General features: G+C 38.9%; 1 protein-coding gene across 1 annotated transcript in view; it reads left to right on the top strand.

Annotated features, from left to right (window-relative positions):
- The window catches only part of Unc5d (unc-5 netrin receptor D), a 494,978-nt gene extending 483,856 nt beyond the window's left edge, over positions 1-11,122 (top strand). The window contains exon 17 of the mRNA XM_051182220.1: positions 10,731-11,122. Coding sequence (XP_051038177.1) covers positions 10,731-10,935 — 205 coding nt within the window. The 3' untranslated portion in view covers positions 10,936-11,122. The remainder of the gene's footprint in view (positions 1-10,730) is intronic.
- Positions 11,123-22,970: the final 11,848 nt, after the last annotated feature.

Below are 22,970 nucleotides of genomic sequence, written 5' to 3'. Positions count from 1 at the left end.
ACACAGGGCAACACATGTCTTGTCTGTATGTCCTCTCTCCATCAGCTAATGGTAGGAACCGCTTAGCCCCTAATGGAGACATACTCAGTCTGTAAAAATGGGTGCCTGCATACAATTTAGAAGGTATTTGAGGACAACTTTTAGATCTGCCACTAAGTGAACAGAAAGTTATCTCCATGCCACCTTCCAAACAGTGTTCTGCAGAAAGTGACAGTACTTGCTACTGCACGAGTTAGATGTTGTCCTGTCCCAGAGCTGACTAGAACAGAGGAAGCCCTAATAAGCTCCATTATCACAAAGGAGCACCAACACTGGTGAGCTTACTAGAGCAACACCAGTGGGTGATGGAAGGTAGGATTGTGCTGGGTTTAGGATGACTCTTGGGGATAAGGGCTTGGAAAATCAAAACTCTCTTCACTACGGCCTCCTGCAGGTAAGAGTGGATTCTACCAGAGTCATTCTTACTTCCCTTTCCTTTGGTACTATTGATTTGTTTTACTTTGATTTCTTTTCAGAAAAAAAAAGCCTTACTGCTTGGCTTGTTCTTCCCTTCTCATCTTTTTTCTTTTTATTCACAGGTATCATGCCTGACTCTTTTTTAATCTGAAAGGGAGGGTATGTGTCTGCCAAGAAAAGATAGAATACTGCTCCCTGTCTTAGAATGGGTCCACAATCCACAAATGAAGGATCCAACCAGAAATCTGAAGGAGGCACTGTTGCCAGAGGGGGAAAAATAATAAATTTACAGAGAATAGGCCTGTTCCAGGAAAAGCAATAGCTTACAGAGGTTTCAAACTTAGCAAGTTTCAAAGAGACACAACTGTGTCAAGTTCACTCTCTGATCAACATAGACATAGAGTTTATAACAGACCCAGAAAATAAATTTTGTTGAGGGATATGGAGGGAGGATAAGAAAGATGGGAGGAGAGGACGGGAGATTGGAGGGGAAGATAGTGGAAGGGAGGGGAGGGAACAGGAGGAAAAGGAGGGGGAAGAGAGGAGAAGACATGAGGGGAGAGAATGCTTGCTTAGCAGGGACTCAAGTTTGCCCTGGAGCCCAGGTGATGTAGCCAATTCCAGCCTATGTAAACATGTTACTTACATCCTCAAGATTTTCTCTTAGTCATAGGTCATATAGAATAGATAATATATCAAGTCTCTATTCTAATTATGAAACATATGATTTTTAAATTATCGTTTAGCAAACATATAGTTGCCTTGCCACGCAGTCACCATGCAGCCCTGTGCACTTCTGCTGATTTACAGATGGAACATGTGGGGACTCCAGCTTTGTTCTGTTTGACTCTCATTTTACAGTAGATAGAAGACCTAGAGAGTGTGCCTCCAAAGACAGGCATTTCTGACCTCACACTGTAGGGAAATTGCAAATCAAGCTGAGGACTACATTTAGCATCTTTTATGCCCAGACACTAATGAACATCAATTGTCCATGCAGGAGCTAGCTGCCTTCCAGTGTCTAGGGTCATGAGCCTATTGACTTGCTTGTTTTCCCATAATACCTCATCTCCAGGAGAGCCTAAACTCCCTTGACATAGGTAATTCAAATACTTATTTTGTGGAAATTTTCCAATGTAGTGCCCAGAACACTTTCCACAAATGCTCACTGTTTACCTTGACATTGCCAGGATGAATACCAAATTAGAATAGCATGGATGTGTATAATCTACTTCTCTCTTGAAATCTTATACAGATAACATATTCAGTTAATTGGGCAGCATTTTCTACCTTTCTCTTTCTTCTCCAGCTTTGGTCTTCAAATGCCTAACTGTAAAGTGAATGATTTTAAACAGGGTCAGCACACTTTCTGTAAAGGACCAGATAGGAGTTAGTTAGGCCGTGAGGATCTGTTGCCAACAACTCAACAACTGCTCAACTTTCTGTCTCTGCAACATGAACCTGCCAGGAAAAATATACAAATGTCCACCCAGAGCAGACCTGGCTGTTCTAATTAACTGTGCTTATAAAAGTGGGCAGTGCCCCGCATTTCCCCTCAGTCTGCCATTCCCAGAACCCTTACTTAACTCTAATCCCTCCTCATTGAGGAAAACTTCCTTAGGACTTTGTTGGTCTTGTCAAGACATTACCAGGAATAGAGGGTTCACCTCTAGCTCTGCTTCCAGCCTTTTTCAAGGTGGAAAGTCTAGGGCTGACATGGCTGCTAAACTATCCGGAGACAGAGAATGATAAGAAGAGCACTTACAGCCACCTTGGCTCAGCTCAGTCTCACTTTGCAGAAATGGCCAAGTTCCTTTTATATTTTCATGTAGAGTACTATATTAGGTATTAGGTACTAGTCTATTGCTCTGTATAGAGACACCATGGCCAAGGTAACTTTCAAAAAACAACATTTCATTGAGGTTTGACTACAGTTTCAGAGGGTTAGTCCATGATTATCGATCATCATGCAGAGAACATGGCAGCAGTTAGACAGACAATGGTGCTGGAGCAGGAGCTGAGAACTCATATCGATCTGGACGTTGTAGGCAGAGAGAGCAAGACTGGGCCTAGAGCAGATTTTTGAAATGTCAAAGCCCACTCCCGTGACACACCTCTTCCAATAATGCCACACCCACTCCAACAAGGCCATACTTCTTAATCCTTCTCAATAGTTCCATGAAGTGAGGACCGAGCATTCAAGTATATGAGCCAATGGGGCCATTCTCAATGAGACCACCAGAGATGCACATCATCCTTCATGCAGACAAACATGTATGACAGAGGTGGGATGAAATCCATTTCCTATTGTGCAATACCTGATTACTGTCTTAACTCTCACATATGAAATTTATAAATCTTAATCACAGGAAATGTACAATTGTCAATACGCAGGTAGCACTGACTAAGAGCATTATTTCAGAGGCTTAGAATTCTACCATATCTAAACTGACATATTAGTTTGCATTTTATGATACTTATTTATAAATTACCATTAAGCATGCATAGATAAAACTGCCAGCCTAGGAGAAATTCAATAAATAATCCCTGGATAAATGTCATTAATTCTTCCACAGGACACTATGTTGACCATGATATTCTGCCTCCTTGGGAGTAGAACTAACACAAACAAGGATCAAGGGACTTTTAAAAGTGAATCATATCAAAAAAAAAAAAAAAAAAGCCAGAAAACCCTGTATGTCCCTGTATGTCTTAGTGTGTGAAGCTTGTGACTAGATGTTCCAGAGAGTATAAAGCCTTGTGATTTCCACATTCAGGAAACTCTTGTGAGACCAAAACTTTACTGTGTTGCTATGGGAACAGATGCATGTGATATGGCTGGATGAATAGAGGGGAAACAGCCAAAGTAGAAGAAAATTACATCTTATTAACTGTCTTTCCCAAGGCCTTCCCTAATAGTAGACTTATTTGAAAATTTGGCAGCAATGCCAGAGAAACATATTTCTTGTTAGTCATCTAGTTCAAACAGATCAAAAGTGTCTCAGGTGTGGGGTTCATGGGTGATGTTGTAAAAGTTGAGAACTAATGAAAGTCCTCCAGCCTTGTGGCTGATAAATGGCACAGTGACATCTTGTTTTCGTACCTTAACAGCTTTTAGCAGAACCTTTAATGAGAAGCAGAATCTCCTCACATTGAGGTCATATCTTGCCATTCCCTCTGTCCACCCTCTTAATTGGGAGCATCAGTGTAGTGAAATGGTCAGTGGGTGGAGGGAAATGACCCAGGGAGTCATAAGGCAGCCTACTCATGTGGGCAGAAGAACTGCTGAGAATTCTCAAAGGTAAAGTTCCAGAGCAGGCCTTGGAGTTGAAGAAGGGGGACAAGGGGGATGCACAAAGATGAGGCTAGGATGTACACCGAACAGCAGCTTCCATCTCATTCCTGCTTGGAACTTTTCTGTGATGGCACCAGACAGAGCTTTCTTGGGTCTGCAGGCTAGAAGCCAGAAAGTACACCCTTACCTTTAAGGCTGTCACTTCCAAAGAAAAAGTAAAAAACCCTTCATGATATCTAGGAGAATTAATGCACAGGGAAATAGCATTATGCAGGTCCCTGGAGGTGATATACAATGAAGTTTAAATCAGATTTTCTGGTACTAGCCCAGTAGACATACACTCAGGATGTGAAATCTGAAAAACCCGTGAGGCCAGAGGGGTCTAACACAGCAGAGTGGCGGGTATTTGGGCTTCATTTCAGCTGGAGTCAACGACTCATGAAACTGCCTGCTGATATGAAGCAGAAAAGAGGGAGCCCTGGGACAGGTTTAGCTGTGAACAAGCTGTATAGGGATTGTAAGTGGCAGGTGTCCCTCCTGAAGGCAATATGGGAAAGAAGCTTTTTATGATCTTGCACTCCCAGTTAGTGCCAAAGGGTGATAACAAGAGATGGAACCAGTTTGGGGAGGGGGAGGTTGTTTGTTTTTGTTTTGTTTTGCTAGGCACTGGTAAACTCATGCTGATCTTGAAAGAAATAAAATTCTCTCTTTAAACATGATCCTTTTCTGAAAAGTAGACATAGCAGAGCCCCACAGACAGCCTGAATGATCCTTTCCCAAGCACCAGAGAACTATACTGAAAATGGTAACAATGACCATGTCTGAAGATGATGTCTGAAGATGAGCAAATGAATCACAGTGATTTCACATTATTTATCACAGTGCCCCTTGGACTAGCCTTCCTCTCTGTAATGTGTGAGACCTTGCCAAAGCTCACACCAAGTAGTTTGCAAAGTGAGAGGTGTAATGGTTTTATCCTTCCCTCACTGAGGATCCACACAGCATGCTTGTCTCTTGGAATAAACCCTAGTCATACTTTGCCCTCAGGGTGCTCAGAAATGCCTCAAGGTGATTAAATACCACCACCACCACCATCACCACCCCCCCCCCCCCCGCGCACACACACAGATATATTCCAGTTCAAAGCAAAGTTCAGATTTTGATTTGGTAATCTTTGTCATTATTCCATTTCCAAAAGCCAGAAATTCTCTTGTGTATCCTGGGAGGAATGAAACTGGAGTTTTGAAACTAGACTGTATCTAGCTGTGTTCTCATTGGGCAGCTCACAGAGACTTCTAGATCCAGGAGCTTCCATATATTATCTGAAGAGTGAAGGTCTCTTCTGGTTTTCTTTCCACGAACAGGTGACAGAATAGACTGAAAGGACCTCTGGGAGGGGCCAGGATGTGCAAAACAGCACGGTGGATTTGAGCATGTATTCAGCTCTCCCCAGCCTTCCCTTCAATGTTCTCTGGCCATCTCCCTTTCAAATGAAGCCATGTGGTTCTTGTGGGGCCTGCCTCTTACTCACCCAGGAGTACTAGTGGGTAAAACCCTCACTTGCTTTACCTTGACAGTGGCTTTGCTATTTATTGAGTTCCCAGCCAGCTTCAAATCGGAGATGGAAGCTTGATGAGTAGAGCAAATGGTTATGATGTATCCAATTACTGTTATTCAGTAAGAATGGCTTTTCTCTTCTATTTGCATTTAAAGAACTGTGTGGAGGGTTGCTTTGGGTCACTTAAGAGGCTTTCATTAAATGAGACAATTAGGATGATAGCAGAGATACTAATATTGTTTCATTAGAACTGTGTTTCAATTCCCTATTCCATACTGTATAGTAAGATTATGCACTATTCTAGAAACAATCTTTTCTAATTTATTATAGACAGCTCAACTTACTTTTTATTTGCTCTAACTGATAAAGCCTTCAGAAAGAAGATACTCCTAAAGCTTAATAGCAAAAAAGGTTGATATATATATATATATATATATATATATATATATATCAAATATATATATATATTTTAGAATGTAAACAAACTTGCTGACTTTGGGGTTACAAATGCAATTGTCTGACAATGTTGGGTAGAAGCCTAAATCATTAATGAAATTATGCCCTGTACCTAGTAGAAGAGTCTCTAGTGCTGATGATATTTGACTGCCGCCCAATTGTGGACCCCTGCTGTATGTTCAAATAAAATTCATTGCATGTCTATTATAGGATTAGCTGACACCTTTTGAGGGACGAGGTATATTGGCCTCCATTAGCCCAACTCTAACCAAGTAAAGGTTGTTGTCTGCTGGTTGGGGGGGAGAGGGAGTTCCAGGGAAGTAGATTGTGCCCTTGATAGCTTTTCAGAGCATTCCCTAGGGCTTAGATGGCCTCATATAGGAGCCTTCCCTTATAAAGGCTTCCAGCAGAAGATGTGGCCCATATTACAGAAAGCTCCAGGTTATAAATGTAGGTAGGTTATGAGGAAGTCTAAAAGATGAAATTAATCACAGAAGAAAACTGTTGTATGGAAAACTGAAATGCTCAACAAAACACAATTAAATTTATTAAATTTAATTTAATAAATCATCACTACCTCATGAACTTATATAGATAAATGTGTTTCGTCATCTTAGTGTGACCCTTAGTTTCCAGTATCTTTTTCTTTGTTTATTACTGCTTGTGAAACAGGGTTTCTCTGTATTGCTTTGGAGCCTGTCCTGGAACTTGCTCTGTAGACCAGGCTGGCCTCGAACTCACAGAGTCCTGCCTGCCTCTACCTCCCAAGTGCTGGGATTAAAGGCATGTATCTTATAGTTTGTCTGTACTTACTCAGTAACCATGCCAATGAGGACCAAGCCATTTATTTGAGTCTAGAGCTCTGAAGAAATGACTTGACCTGAAAACTTTTAAGATTCTAAAGTCAACCTCGACACTTAATGGTTAGATCTTCTGTCTGCATTGTAGATAACATATGCATGGTGGATGACAAATTACTGTGAGGTTCACCCAAAATAATCTTATTCTAATTTACTTCTAATTCTAAATTACTTCAGTTGGTCAGAATTTGCAAAAGCTATGATGTAGGTTCTCTGAAGTTTAGTACATTGATTAACAATCTGTAGTCTCAAATGAGTGTAATAAAAACCCACATCTCTAAATTTTTCTGTAGAGAAAGAAAATGAGGTCTTTTTCAGCTATACTTCTGAATATTTAGAATTTTTAATTTGGGGTGATGTTTAGGCTTCATTTGAGAGAGAGGAAGGGACAATGGATAGAGGGAGAGACAGACACAGAGAGACAGAAGAGGGAACCACTGACTGACTTGGGAAATAGCTTAAAATCAAGATGATTTCCATTTTTTACTGGTAATGTTTGCTAAATTTGTTTTTACCAGCTGGTCTCCAAATGCACCAGACTTATTGTGAGGAAAAGTAGGACTCATATCTTAGGATCTGAATAATTTCAAAAATGTGCTATGGCGAGAGCCAGGTATATGTGTGGCCTACCACTTTTTTTTTTTTTTTAAATCACATTGGGTTTGCATATATACACCCCATAAAATGACTTCACTATCTTTTAGGAACAGCCTGTTGCAATAAGAGTTTAGTTTTAGTTTTTTACATTTTTTTCCTAATATAGATAGATAAACACAGATTAATCAAATACCTGCTAAGGGTAACACAGAACTTATGATTAAGACAGATATAATCCTATAGCTACTAAAATAAATGGAAATTTAGAATTTATATGTTATACTCAGTGTGTTTGTGTAAATTCAAAGAATGAGTCTAAAAGTTACTTCAGGAAACACATGTCACTTGCTACAGTATATTCAGAGATCTGTGCCAATTGAGAGTTTTATTTTTACCTCCTTTAGACATTCAGTTTCTTTAGCCCTGGATGTCTATCCTAGATCAGAACATCCACAGGGTTTCCCAGAGCCATACAGCTGACAGAAATCATCATATAGTCTACTTGCTTTTTCTGGGCTGTATATTCAGAACTCCTGGATATTTTTTAAACTGACTGGGACCAATATTTGCCACATGAAAAGCATAAGCTTGAGGATTTTCACTATTTAATTATTACACCTTTTATCTTGAAGTGCCAAAGGTCCCTAAACATGTAAAAGGATCATTGTCTTAGAGTTCTGCAGATTGTCTACCATGGAGGGCTCAGCCACCTTGAACATCTAGATACCTTTTTCAAAGGAAACACAAGGCAGGAAGTTCGATCTTAGTTTCTTTAGGTTGGCTCTCAGCTTTAGACATCTAGTTAAGTCCTAAGTGTACTGGACAGAGGTAGCACAATGGCTCCAGGGCAAATCCGGTCCTTTCCCTGTCTGACACGAGCTAAGAATAGTTGTTTCATTTATAAATATATCAAGGAGGGAAAACACCACAAGAGTAATGTTGTGAGAAAGGTGATAAGGACTCCATAAAGCTTTCAAGAACACAGCTGTCATTCACATGCACATTGTCCTTGGGTGCTCTCATAGTGCCTTGGTAGAATGTGGTAGATTCAGAGAGGCTGTCTGTGTACCACAAAGCCAGAACTATTTACTATCTACCCTTCGTATGTTTGTCAACCTCTGAAACACATCATGGTCTAACTATGATTACAGTCACAGTACAAACATCTAATGTTGTTTAATAGAAAATACAAAGTAGCAGCATTCCTTTGTAAAATGGAATTATGGTATTGATCTATCAGTTGCAGATTGTGTTTTGTATGTAGGAAAAGGGATCCTAGGGATCCAGTCCAGGGCTAGACTAGACCCCTACCACTGAGCCACAGCCCAGCCTCTGGTTTTTGCTTTTTTTTTTTTTTTTTTAAACAAGAGTAGAGATCATAAAGACTTTTTAGTCCTTCCAGAAACTGTTAACTGATATGGAAAAAACACACCCACACCTACTGAAGCCTGGCCTCTAGATGTGCCTGTTTTCCCACTATCTCTTCTAGTTCCTAAGGCCCGAGCCTTTCCTAAGAAAGGGGACATAGTAAGATCCAGCAACTTCTAGAAACATCTCTCCCCACATGTGAGGAAGGGTCAATGTTCACTTCAATGTTTTTATATAAGAAGAACCAGAATTCCTTTAAGTACTCCAGCAGGATTTGCTGTTCCTGTTGGCATGGAAGGGCTAAGTGGTATAGGTGAGTGGGAGGGAAGGTGATGGGGAGGAGAGGGTCAGGCAGAGGAAGGCAAGAAAATATTGAAAATAACTAGAGACTAGTGTCAATATTCCTGAGCTGGCCTTCTCCCTTTCTTGGTTAAAAATGGTTTGTAGTCAAAGGTATATGTAATAATCCTGCTATTTATGCTATTTGACAACCAGCTAACTGTAAATGCGTATGTTTCCTGCAATCATATATGACTGAAAGCTTGTATTCTCTTGTTCAGTGCCCTTTACAGGATTCCACTTTATGCTCATCTGCTGGGAAGACTGATAGAATGCTACTAACTTCAAAATAGGAACAGCTCTACAAAATCCTTTCAAAACACTAAAATTTCATCAGGGATGACATTTCTGTCTTTACTGTAAAAGTCCCTATGAAAAACAGTGACCTTTAATCCTTTGTGTTGTCTTTGTCCTCATCAGAGCAAAGTTATTGTCCAAAAGGTTGGGGTTTGTTTCTTTTTCTTTCACTGAGGAAGCTATATCATCTAGAAAAGACATGTATGAATCAATTACTCAGTTAATGTCAGCTAATGGATGTTGAATAAATACCTGTCACAGTATTATGATAAATGCCATGGCAGAGTCTGGAAATGATTCAATATGATCTTTAGCTTTCAGCATTTTGTAGTCAAGAAAGTAGACAGAGTAGGGATGTTAGATAAAAGGGAAGTGTGTGTGTGCGTATGTGCATGTGTGCATGCGTGCGAGTGTATGTGTGTGATCTGATCTACATCTACTTCAATGAGGTCAGATCATGATAGGAGTTTCTTGTGACTTGATAAATAGAATGTAGGGCTGCAGCATGTGTTCAGAGATGGGAGAGTTGCTGCAGTAGAAATTCTGAGGTGCTAAAGTCTGTCCCCAGGAGTAGAAGGAGAAGCTGCTGAGTTTATCAACCGAAGAAACAAGGGGAAGGAAGGGTCAAATGGAACAGAAAAAGAATCATAAATATGGATGCTTATGGCATTCATAAGCTGATGCTTAAGGCATTCAGCTGAGAATTGAAGCACTGACTTTGAAGTAGTAGATAGATGTGTAATTGCAACAACCCCTAAGGCTATAATAAACCCTATAAACAGCTTAATTAACCAAGAAAATGGGAGATACACATTTAACACCAAAGAAGGGGTGGTGAGAAATTGAAGACAAAACCTTGGCAGGCCTTATATTTGTGGAAGAGATGGGGAGTCAAATAATAAAAAATAAATAAATGAATAAGTAAATAAATAAAAGGAATGAGTTTACCTCATCATATAAAGTAGTGTAAAAACATCTTAAGACAACAGTCAGGAGGGAATCCTATAAACATGTTCATGTGTGCAGCTTAACAAAGGGAAGAACCAAGGCATGATTCAAAAGAGAAAGTGTCAGGGATCATTCTAAAGTATAGCTGTAGTTGAGTGTTGGGATACAAACCATACTACCTCAGGCCTGCCTTTCCGGAACTTTCTGCCACTGTCTTATAAAGTTCATTTTAGAGGCTGATGATATGTCTTAGCAGTTAGGGGGACTTAGTTTTATTACAGTTGACTTTGATTCAGTTCCCAGCACCCATGTAGCAGTACCCAACTGCCTGTCAGCCAGCAGAGCTGACATCCTCTTCTGGTTTATTAGGGCACCTGTATACTTGTGCTATACAAGTGAAAAATGGCCACATGTATATAAATATAAATATACATATACATATACATATGAATATACATATACATATAAATAAACCTTTAAAGCTCCTTTGATTACTTTACAATGATCATTTGCTCCATCCTTCCCATTTATTTACCTTTTGTTTCATTTTATCTAGGAATTTATCATATTTTGCTACTCAAAGTAGCCCATCTGCTGTCATTTTGAACCTCTGGGAAGCTCGTCACCAGCAGGATGGGGATCTTGACTCACTCGCCTGTGCCCTTGAAGAGATTGGGAGGACACACACGAAACTGTCAAACATCACAGAATCCCAACTTGAGGACACTGACTTCAACTACAGCAGGCAAAATGGACTCTAACCTATTTCCTCTCTTGAGGCAGCACTAGTGATGGCCAGCCTCAGGGCAAATGGCTTCAACCGGGGAGGAAGAGGCAGATTTTGCCCAGTGGCATTTGGGGAATTCAGTCTTTATTGAGAGTCAGTGAAAATCCCTGGTTGAAGAAAGTGAGTTCAATGTAGGTAAAACATGTTAATAGCAGGGGGAAAAAAGAAGACCCTGCAATCTCCTCTGGGTCTACACACGGTTTAATATTGGATATTCTCCTCAGATTGGGACTGCTGAGGGGAGAGGTGAAGGTAACTGTAGATAAGAATAGTTCTGAAAAATAGATAAGCCACAATAAAGCTCAGAAGGCAGAGATTAAATGCATGTTTGGAAACAGGTTTGGAACGAATTGCCCTGTAGAGCCAGCTGATTCTGGTACCAGATTTTCAGTTTCCAACCAACTAGCCTCTAGGATGTTGGAAACCATGATTAGGACTAGCTTTAATAAGTGAAACCAGATTACCAACCTATTAGTATGATGTCTCCAGTGTTGGGGAAGGCATTTAGAATTTAGAATCTGAGTACATTACACCAGCACTTATTATATGAGTCATTTAATTGGGACAAACTCGAAAATCGAGATAGATCTCAAACTTGTACTTGGTACCTCACCTTCATGTCCCCCCTAGAAACAAAACTCATTTATCTTCCCATCCTGACAGGTTGCAGTATGGAGGAAGTAAGGAACATGGTTATACATTTCAATATGGAAACATATTTCTCCTAACTCAATAGAGCAGAACAACCTCTATTCTTAACCAAACTGCTCAAATCTCAGAGTGCTGTTAAAACTCAGTTCACTCTATGGAGTGGAGACAGGAGAGGCTATCCCAGGTCTAGGAAAAGATATGGACAGTAGATGTCCCAGACTTCGAGTAAGCCTGATTCTAGGGGATAGATGGGTATTAACCCAAGTTTTTTTCCTATAAGAAATGTGTTTACTGTCGTTTTCCATCCAGATTCTGGACTCTTCTAACCTTTTATACTATGTCATCACAGTATGTCTCAGTGGAGTTTTAGGACATGACATCTGCTGTCACTTTCTTGAAACTTACCTGATAGCCTTTCTGAGTAGGACCTGAGTAAATACAGAATACCCTACCACACTGTCCTAGCACACACATCATTCAAAGGGGCATTGTGCTCTGACTGTCTGGCCTCACCATGTAGACTTTCTTCTTAGTACTGTTAGCACATAGCTCTCATTGGACTTTTATTAATATAAGGCAGTGGTGTTGTAGATTATTTGTGAGCTTCATCTTATGCTTTCCTATACTTTTGTATCTGATGACATCATTTGAACCAATAACCCTGGGAGACTAAAGATGAACATATATATTCATCTTCTGGTGAATGCTTTTGGTAACTGTCCTCAATGAGGGCAGCCCAAGTCAGAGAGACACCTAAATTCAATTCCAGGCAGCTATTTAGCGACTTTGAGGCTGACTACAGAAAGGCAATGGTCAGAAATAGGAGAAGTGAGAATCCTTGGTGATGAGGATATGACTATGCTTTTGTTTATATGGGTCCTTTGTTTGAAAACAAATGTTTTCAATCTCTTCCCAAGTGGAAAAACCTCAAGGTAGGTTGAAGTTATGATCCCATGGATATGGATAGGACATTGAAGAACTCTTGAATGTGTTAGCCATTTTATTTAAATAATATGTAATGTATTTGGTCACCTATATTAAATAGAAGACTTTACCATATACAAATCAAAACAACCCATATTGCTTTGCTCAGGAACCAAAGGCTTATTCAAGTAAACAAACAAATCAACTTAGAATTGTCAAACCTACTCAGAATTCCATATTTATATCTGGAAAACACCCTTTCCTAGTATTCTCAACTTATTTGTTGATGATTGTGAAGAAGAAAGAGCATAAAATTGTAAAACTGCTTGCATCACTAATAAGATTTTTGAAACACACACACACAGAGAGAGAAAGAGAGAGAGAGATGGAAATGATGGAAATAGGTGGTGAGTCACAAACCAGATAGGTGATGAGTGGCAGGATCCAATGCAAATGGAATCTGCATCCCCCGTTAGGTAATAAACTATTTGCAATCCAATATATAAATGTCCATTTGGAAGATTTTTGTTTTAATTTCCTACCCTATCCATTTCTCTTCTTTCCCTCCCAATTGGCCTTATTCTTGTTTATCTGTTGTGTGAGCCTACACATGTTCTTTGTAGATTTTTAAAACTATTTTATAATATAAACAGATAAAAAAAAATGTGAGTAACTTTCCTGGCATCTGTGTAGGATATTTTAAGGTGAGGTAACATGAACAATATAAATGTTGATCCTAAAGTGTCTGGAGTTCCCCCACTGGCTTCAGGTTTCAAGTTTTGTTTGTTTCTTTTTTGGCCTGTGTTTATAAGTGCACTTGAGCATAGTATCATTTGCAGTAATAAGGGGGAAGTTAACACAAATCACCTCACCTCCAGTATATAACTCTGTGAGATGCACCTTCACTTTTGTGTTTCCTTCTTTACATCTCTCTTATTTCTGCTAGGATGCTACACAGGATTTTGAAATAAATATGTTAAATTCTGCAGTCTTTGCATGTCAGGGTTGTGTAATATATATTTTTTTTTTTTGCAATGAAATTTCAAAGAGAACCCTGAGGTGTGAGATTTTCAGACCAAGGGATTATGTGTGTTGGGGGAGGGTCTGCAGGTCATAAAATCTTAGCTCACACTTGAAAGTGTGATGGTTCACTGTGACCTCAAGCTTTTCCATTATCTTCACCTGTCATGACACAAATGTCCCACTTGGAAGAAGCTTACTCATTACTCTAGGCACTGAATTTCAGTGTCACTGTCCTAGTACAAGATGAAGCAAACACTAAAAGCGGCCTTAAATACTTGGTAGGTTATGTAAAATTTTTACGAAAATATCCTACTTAATGCCAAATTTCTCAGTGCTCAGACACATTAAGTCTAATAGTTATACTTCAAACATGAATTAAAATTATGCCACCAAAATGGTGTGATCCACAATTTTGCCAGACTACATCATCATATAGTTAATTTATGGTCTTTACATCACATATACAGTCTTAGCATTTTACATTATTGCCCTTTAAAACAAATGGAAGCTTGTTCTGTGGATTTAAATGCAAACTTCATTTACCAGTGCAGGCAGACTCATAAAACTCAGATATACTCCTACAAAAATTTTATTGGCCTTTTTGTAAGAGATGCAAAGGAATTGATAGAGTTCCCTTTAAAGAGAAGAACTTTCCTCTTAGTTTTTATTATTTTTATCTCTAACTGCTGTGATTCTGGTATTTTTTTTTTTCTTTCATCTAGATGGGAGAAGGACTATTAAGTCAAATCACACAGGGTTCTCTTTGGAGTAAAGTATCTGGATTTATTGCAGTGATTTTTTTTTTTCCTGGACAAAACCTCTAAATCTCAAACACGAGAAGCAAAGGTAGCAAGCAAATTAAAATGGCATGAATGAATTTATATACTTTCACCGAATTTACCTGTGACTTTCAGAATGTTAACAAAATCTTTGGGATATGCTGTTTTTAATTTTATTGTTTTCAATTTCTTGGTCTTTCTGGCCTCTGCAAATATGTTGAATGATAGAGCTATCAAACACGCTAATGTCAGCATTCTCTGAGGTCTTTATTCCAGCAGAAATGAGGATGGAGCTGAGAAACGTGCCTCTCTGGCCCACTGCGTGGCCCCTTTCATTCTTTCTCATGAAGCATTTGCAAAGCCTGAACCCTTAGTAACTCCCATTGCCTGGACTATAGGTGACAGCCACAGCATCTGGGAGAGCAAAAATGTGGGCTTACCGATGGTGACAACATTTTATTAGCCCTTTGGTGTTCACTGTCATAGCACTGTATTTGAACATTGATGCTTTTTGCCAACAGTTGAATGGCCATCATTTCCGTAGTTGCCACTGTTTTGTCTGCATAGAATTTTCCTGAACTACAAGCAAAAATGTATTTTGTCAAATGTCACAAAAGTGAAAATGTTACTAATCTTAGATGTGTTGCATATTTTGTGTTTTTCTTTTCCAAACTATTTCAAAAGCTGAGGTGACAAAGCTGTTTGGCTGTATTGACAGCATGTGGTGTCTTTTGCAGAAGCAACCTTAGGAGAGCCAGTGTCTACTGTGGACTCTTCACATCCCCACTACAGGGTCACCATCAGAACTGAAATGGCAATTTGTCGACTGTCATTATTTTCTGAGGATCAAAGGGGATGGCGCCAGGCCTGGCTATTAGTCACTAGTGTGTAGTACTGTGACCTGAAGTAGGAAGTTAATCTCGCATAGTATAATTGTGGTTTTTGAAGCAGCTACTCATTGCTTTTTCCTTTTTGCTGTGAAGATCATGGATGTGGAGCATCCTCACAAAGTGGGCCTAAGACAGTAACATTTCAACTTCATGTCTTTGAACAACCATGCACCTGAATCCAAAGATAAAATGGTCAGTAAGCACCCTAGCTAAGCCTAAGCTTAAAATTCTCCCCGCCCTGACTAGTACTAAGTTCAACAGGAGTTGTATCATTTTTCCACAAAGTTACACCTTAGATTCCTTTATATATAAGTGAATTTGGTAATGTCTTTCTTTACCTGAATGGAAATATGTGTCAGAGACTTTCAAAAGGAATGGGGATGATGAATATGCCCTTTTGTCTCAAATTTGGCTAACTCAAAAAAAAAAAAAAAAAAAAACAAACTCACCTAACTCAAGCATGATTCATACCTAAATTCCACAGTTGAGAAAGTTGTTCAATAACCTTAAAATCTGATACATTTCTAGTGGGTGGTGATCTAATTGGGGTTCTGATGAAAGCATGACATTTAAGGAGACTTTGTGAGCCGAATGTCATGCCAGGAGACCCTTTCCTGAGACACAGGCTATCTGCACAGATGTGGAAGCAGCAATTCTAATATTCATTAGCAAGCATAGTGAGTGGTAAGAGTGAAAGTCATCAGGCTAGAGCCTTCAAGGGCCCCTGGGAGAAAAGCTGAGCATAGAAACCCCATAAAGCTCTCACAGATGCTTTCTGCTCCCATAGAAACCTTCTCAGTAAAGGGGAAGATACCCAAGTGTCAGAATTCCCCAGTCAGGAAAACAGCTCTCCTTCTCCACACTAGATAAAGAACAGAATTTCCATTCTTCATAATTAGGTCTCCTTGATACACACACTCCAGTAAATCATGACCTAGAAGTATTGTAAACACAGGCAGGTAGAGGAATACTGGCCCGTTTTCCTAGCTCAAAGTTGGAAATGTGAGTGAAGTTTTTCCCTCTTTCTATATGCACGAATTTAAAACATATTTCATTTTGTTCTTTTTATTTTGGGAAGGTACGTGGGGGTGTTCTTTCAAATGACTCAATTTTTTTTTCAAACCCATACCACTCTCTACATTTATTTGGTGTGTTCAAAGCCAAAAAGTATCTAAAGCAGAGCTAAACATTAATTTGGACATGAAAGCTGGAAGAATGAACGAGCCAGAGGAGAGGGTCTAAGCAAAGCATGGCCTTGGCTTCATACCACACTTTTTGTGCCTTGTATTATCAGTGTAAATTCTGAATGTTGTACAGTAAATACTTGGATGGACTCCTTAGAGAAGGATGCAGCAGCTTCTTTTTCAGCACATGTACATATCTATAAATATATATACATATATATTTGGTAATGCCAAACAGCTATGTTATATTGTACCGAACAAATGGCCCGTTTGGATGTTTTATGTAGTTTGAAAAAAAATGGATGGTTATCGACTTTTCAAGATAAATGTACAGGCATAAATTACTGCTTATCAGTTATTTATGAATAAAGAGTCTTTTATTGACATTTTAGGATATGCTCCATGAGTGGAACTTTGAAATCACAGTGAGGATTCTTTCATATCCTAGCAGGTGTTGGGATGTTCTCCTTAAGGACAGTTTTCAAATCCTCTAAACTTAGTGAGGGTCACTTCTCCCTCTGGCCTCAAAAGCCATTTGAATCAAATACATTGTCTTCTAAGAATCAATGGTCACCTAAATACACACTTGCACACATATGGTTATGCACACACTCCCCTTTGTTAGGGAACACTTTAGATATGCCAAGGTAATCATAGGCTTACCATAACAGAAATGCCTTTTTTTTCACACACCCCCAAATGTGTACTTTTATACACTATAGAACATACTTTACGAGCTGGAAATGGCCCCATTAGTAGGAGTACTTTCTCTTGTTCTAGTGGGCCTGTATTCTGTTTCCAACATCCTCCAGCTCTAGGGACCCAGGCTCCCTGTCCTGGCTTGCAAAGATACCCTCATGCATGTGTACATACAGACACCTGTGCATAAATGCACATTTAAACAATCTTTTAAAAACATAAAACATTCTCTGTCTTGCCATGGTAAAGTAGTAAGACAATGCATAGAATATTCACATAAAGGTAGTAGGAAAATATGTAGAATGTTAGGCATTTCAACCACATTTGACTGCCTCATTCTATTTTCAATAATATTTAAAATATGGATAATAACTTAGGCATTTAATAATGAAAGCTTGGAGAGTTGATCTGAGTTGAAATAATATGGGATACTCAAAATTATTTTCTAAATTATTGAAAGTAATTGGTGACTATCTAAAAGAAGATTTTAAAAAAATGACTTAAACCAGCAGTTTCGCCAAAGCCATTAACACACACACACACACACACACACACACACACTCACACACATGCACACACTCACACACTCACACACACACACACACACACACACACACACACACCAGGAAACAAACAACTACAGCAAAGCATTGTTTTCATAGACATCTGATAGGTTTTGCTGGCCTACTAGCTACGTTTTGGAAGCTCTGACTTGCAAAGAACCACTTTTTCTACTTCTTAGCAGCCTGATGCATGGACTGTCTTAATGTGTGTGGGGAATCTTAGAAATAAAAACATAAGCCTACCCTTTTTGACCATATAGTTCACCCTTGTGTATTAGCTGATGGGACTATGGGGTGATAAAGTGTGAATGTTCTCACCTTGTCTGTAAGTGGCTCCAAAGGTTCTTTCTGATCAAGGTGAGACCTACGCCGAGCTTTAACACCAATTTTAAATACTTAAGTTTCAGAAAGAAGTCAGTGAATCAGTGATAAAAACGGCAAAATTATGCCAAATTTTTGGAATTTTCTAGACAGCTAAAAAATGACATTTAACTTGAGTTGACCCAAACAAATTTTAACTAGAAGAATAGTGTGAGCAACTATAGAGAAGAGATTAATCCATATCAGGTTAAACCTATAATAAAGTATCCATATCAGGTTAAACCTATAATAAAGTATTCAAAATAATGAATTAATTCTTCCTATAAACTCTGTCCAGTTAGCCGCCAGGTATGTGGGCACATACTTCTAATCTTATCACTCAGGAAACTGAAGCAGGAAGATTGCCCACAGCTTCAGAACCAACTTGTACTTTGTGTCAAAAGGGAGAGAAAAAAGAAAGAAAAAGAAAAGTGTGTGTGTGTGTGTGTGTGTGTGTGTGTGTGTGTGTGTGTGTGTATGAATAAATTTTAATTGAGAATGAATTCAGTTAGTGTGGGCTTTGCCTGCATAGCAATATGTGTAAAGAATGCATTATGATAGGTCACCCATTCACTCAAATGAATATACTATTCATAGCCTGTAGTTTTGATAATAAGCATGATATTTAACATTTTTGTTTCATGTAGAGGAGCAGTAATTAGAGTTTTTCATCCTTCACAGTTTGATAAGTAAAAGAAAAGAGACAGGTAAATCTCCTAGTCCTAGTCTTACAGTCACTTACAGTGGGAGCTTGAGTGTTGTTCATCTCCATCTTTACACACACTTGGAAGAATACTTAGCTGAAAGAGTCTGAAACCAGACAGTTTGGATAGTAATTGAGTCAGCCATTCTCAGCATATGAGACTTTGGCTGTTGAATCTGCCATTCTCTGGATCCATGACATTTAACAAGAAGTTCTTCATTTTTAAAAGGTGAAGTTCTTAATAGATAGTTCTATTAAGTTCATTGAGCATTAAGTAATTGATCAAGACAGACAAAAAGTCTATCTATGTTGATGGTTTGGTTGGTAAAATGCTTGCCTCGCAGGCATGAGAACCTGAGTTCAATTTCCAGGTGCCATATAAAAAGGTGTTGTAGCACATTCATTATTTCAGCTAATGGCTGAGAAACCACACCCAAGGTCCTCTGACCTACACACACATAAACATTTGCACATGCACACTTACATACATGTACCTGCACTTATGCAAAAATACAGACATACATAGGAAACTATGCAACTGTCCTTGTCAAGTTGTGACTGTGAAAACATACATTATGTAGCCATAGAATGACTTTAAAGGAGAATGTAGAGAGGCCACTGGTGAGACAAATACATATTCAAAGCATATCTATCACCAAGACAAAAATATAGCATTCTTACTTCTACGCAGTACTTGGACAGTGAGCCGGTTGCTTCCTGGTTTTCAGATGGCTGAAGACCCCAAAATTGAATTTGTGCATAAATCCAACAATGAGCTGCCTAAGCATCATCACCTTTCAGACTTCTCCACTATAAAAAGGGCATCCATAAATAATGCCCTTGAAGGTTATTGAATGATATTGACTCAAGCTCCATTGACTCATTGACTTTCAAGTCAAGAGATTACATAGCATCAAACAGCAAATGCCACTAAATTCGTGAGTACAGAATATTAAAGAAGAAAAAAAATCCAGGTTATATGAAAAAAAGTTACAGAAGTTACCTATATAAGTTACCACTGAACTAAGATTTAGATATGATTTATTACTACAGCTTAGCCTGTAACATTGTATAACAAATTCCATTATTTGTAGCTGGAAATAACCACCATTTATTATTCTTATGCATTTTTGGATCTTCAAGATCTGAGCCAACTGTGCTAAGTCTTTTGAAAATCATGTATTTCTTCAATAGCCTCATAAAATCAGCATGTGCACAAAAAAAAAAAAAGAAAAAAACAAAAAAAACAAAATCCAGCCCTTGATGTGAATGGCTATAAAATCAAATCACAACAAATAAAACAGTTATAGGGAGTGCTGAAGAATGTGGGTCATGGCTTTCGTTTCTCCATCAGAAAGAATTTGTCACACAAGACAAAGGAGGAACAACACTGGAACAGAAAACAGTGTTGACAAACATATTCACAAGCATTTCATTCAAGAGAGACTACCATCGTTTGTTTTTTGTTTTTTGTTTTTTGTTTTTTTTTTTTTTTTTTGTTTTGTTTTTTTGCCTCTAATTCTTGGTTGTGAGCCTAGCGTTTAATAGCTGAGCCATCTCTCCAGTCCATCCATGCCTCTGATTCTTACAGCCCACACGTTCCGTAGAGCCACATGTTTTTGACTTCAGTATTGTATCAGTAGGAGATGATTTTGTGCTTTTCTATTGGGAAAAAGCAGATTGGCAGAGGTCTTTTCATGGTGAGTCCTCTTATAGTACAGTAGTAGTTGAGTCAGTATATCCCACATGCTGATCTTTCACATGGATTTATTCCTTTAACCCTTTGGTGATCACCTGAAACCACCACTATTATTTGAACTAGTTTACACATAGGGAAACTAAGAAAAATGAAATTATGCTAACACGCTGACTAATCAAGCATCCAAGGCCACTGATTTCAATTTTTAAAAAATTTTAATCAACTACCACCTACTTAAGGAGCACTAAATAACATTTCAAAGTTCAATTCTGAGATTTTAGGGTTTGCTAAAGAGACATAAAAGATAAACAGTATCTTACACCCTAAATTAATTTAATTCAGGTTACCATCAGTTTCGGTCCCCTCATATAGTCGCCGTTTTTTTTTTTTTTTTTTTTTTCTTTTTCTTTTAACATATCACAAAGCCTCATGCATCCAAACATATAAGCCCAAACCAACATCTTTACCATTTTAATTCTTGCCTGTGAATGTTTAATTGCATTTCTCTATTACTGGTTAGAATTTATCCTTAGGACTGACAAGGAGTTATCAATTCTTCACTAAATCTCACAAAGACAACTTTAAAAACAAAAAGCTGGAGGCATCTTTAGAAGCAATTAAATAACTGTGTCAAATGATCCTGCTCTCTCTAGGCTTGGAGCAAAATCAATGTGTCCTTTCCTTCCTGGGATGCTTAAATCCAGCTATAAAAGCAAAGCTACCCAGGCAGATGGAGTGCTCTGCTCTTTGCTCTCAGAGAACACATTTATATTTTGTGGTTTTCCCATCTGCAAAATCAGCATCAACAATATCATAGGAAAAGAATTAAATTGGAAAAGTATTTTTTATTCTAGTAAGAGCTATTTTAATTTACAATAAAGTGAAAATACCACATTGGCTGTTAATGCATAAATAAGAAACCCGAATTCAGTTATTATAGACCAGCTTTTAAGAAATGTACATACAAACTTCTGAGTGATAACCATGCTTCTTCATCTCCTTCTCTCTCACAGTTATGATTGTGCTAAAATGCACAAGACCAGAAACCGTTTCCTTTCCTAACATCATTAATCTAAAATTCCAAATACTTTGGGAAAGATTATCAGTATGTGTGTTCCTAGCAATGTCCTAAATAAAATTATAGAAAACTCCAAATCAGCCATGTATTCATCATCACTGAAAAATGCAAAAGCTCTTATGTCTCTTCCCAGCCCTTATGGACCTCTGCAGTTATTTCCTCTTACTGTCCTTTAAAATCTAGGCCAACTGTACAGTCACTTTAGAAATCAGTATGGCAGTTCCTCAGGAAAATGGGAATCAGTCTACCACAGGATCCAGCAATTCCACTCTTAGGCATATACCCAAGAGATACACATTTATACAACAAGGACAGCTGTTCAACTATGTTCATAGCAGCATTATTTGTAATAGCCAGAACCTGGAAGCAACCTAGATGCCGCTCAACTGAAGAATGCATGGAGAAAATGTGGTATATTTACACAATGAAGTACTACTCATGGAAAAACACAATGGCAAATGGATGGAACTAGAAGAAATCATCCTGAGTGAGGTAACCCAGTCACAAAAAGAAAAACATAGCATGTACTCACTCATATATGGATTTTAGACATAGAACAAAAAAAACACCAGCCTACAACCCACACTGCCAGAAAAGCTAGGAAACAAGGAGGACCCTAAGAAAGACATTCATGGTCCTCTGAGAAGGGGAAAGGGACAAGATCTCCTGAGAAAATTGGGAGCATGGGGGTAGGGAAGTGAGAGTTAGGAGAAACAGAAGGGGGAAAGAGGAGGGAAGAGAAGGACATGAAGGATCAGGAAAAATGAGTCAGGGAAAGAATTGAGGAGAGCAAGAAAAGAGATATCACAGTAGAGGGAGCCATTATAGGTTTAAAGAGAAATCCAGCACTAGGGAAATGTCCAGAGATGAACTCAACTAACAATCTTAGCAATAGTGCCTTTCCCCAATAATGAGATTGATGACTACCTTATATACCATCCTAGAGCTTTCATCCTGTAGCTAACAGAAGTAGAAGCAGACACCTAAAGAAAAACACTGAGCCAAACTCTTGGAATCCAATTGCAGAGAGGGAGGAGTGATGAGCAAAGGGGTCAAGACCAGGCTGGAGAAACCCACAGAACAGCTGACCTGAACAAGGGTGATCTTGTGGACTCCTATCTGATAGCTGGGAAACTAGTATAGGACCAATCCAGACCTCCGAATGTGGGTGTTAGTTGGGAGGACTGGGCAGTCTATGGGGCCTCTAGTAGTGGATCAGTATTTATCCCTAGTATATGAATGGGCTCTGGGAGCCCATTCCACATAGAGGGACACTCTCTCAGTCTAGACCCATGGGAGAGGACCTAGGCCCTGCTTCAATTATATGACAGACTTAGAAGATCCCCCATGGAAAGCCTCACCCTTTCTGGGGAGCATAAAGGGGATGGGATGGGAGCTGGGAGGGGGTATGGGAGGAGGGGAGAGTGAAGGAACTGGGATTGACATGTAAACAAGC

The sequence above is a fragment of the Phodopus roborovskii genome, unplaced genomic scaffold (assembly GCF_943737965.1).
Source record: "Phodopus roborovskii unplaced genomic scaffold, PHOROB, whole genome shotgun sequence".
Classification (NCBI taxonomy): domain Eukaryota; kingdom Metazoa; phylum Chordata; class Mammalia; order Rodentia; family Cricetidae; genus Phodopus; species Phodopus roborovskii.
Note: the sequence above shows the minus strand (reverse complement) of the source record. Positions and strands in the feature narration are given on the sequence as shown.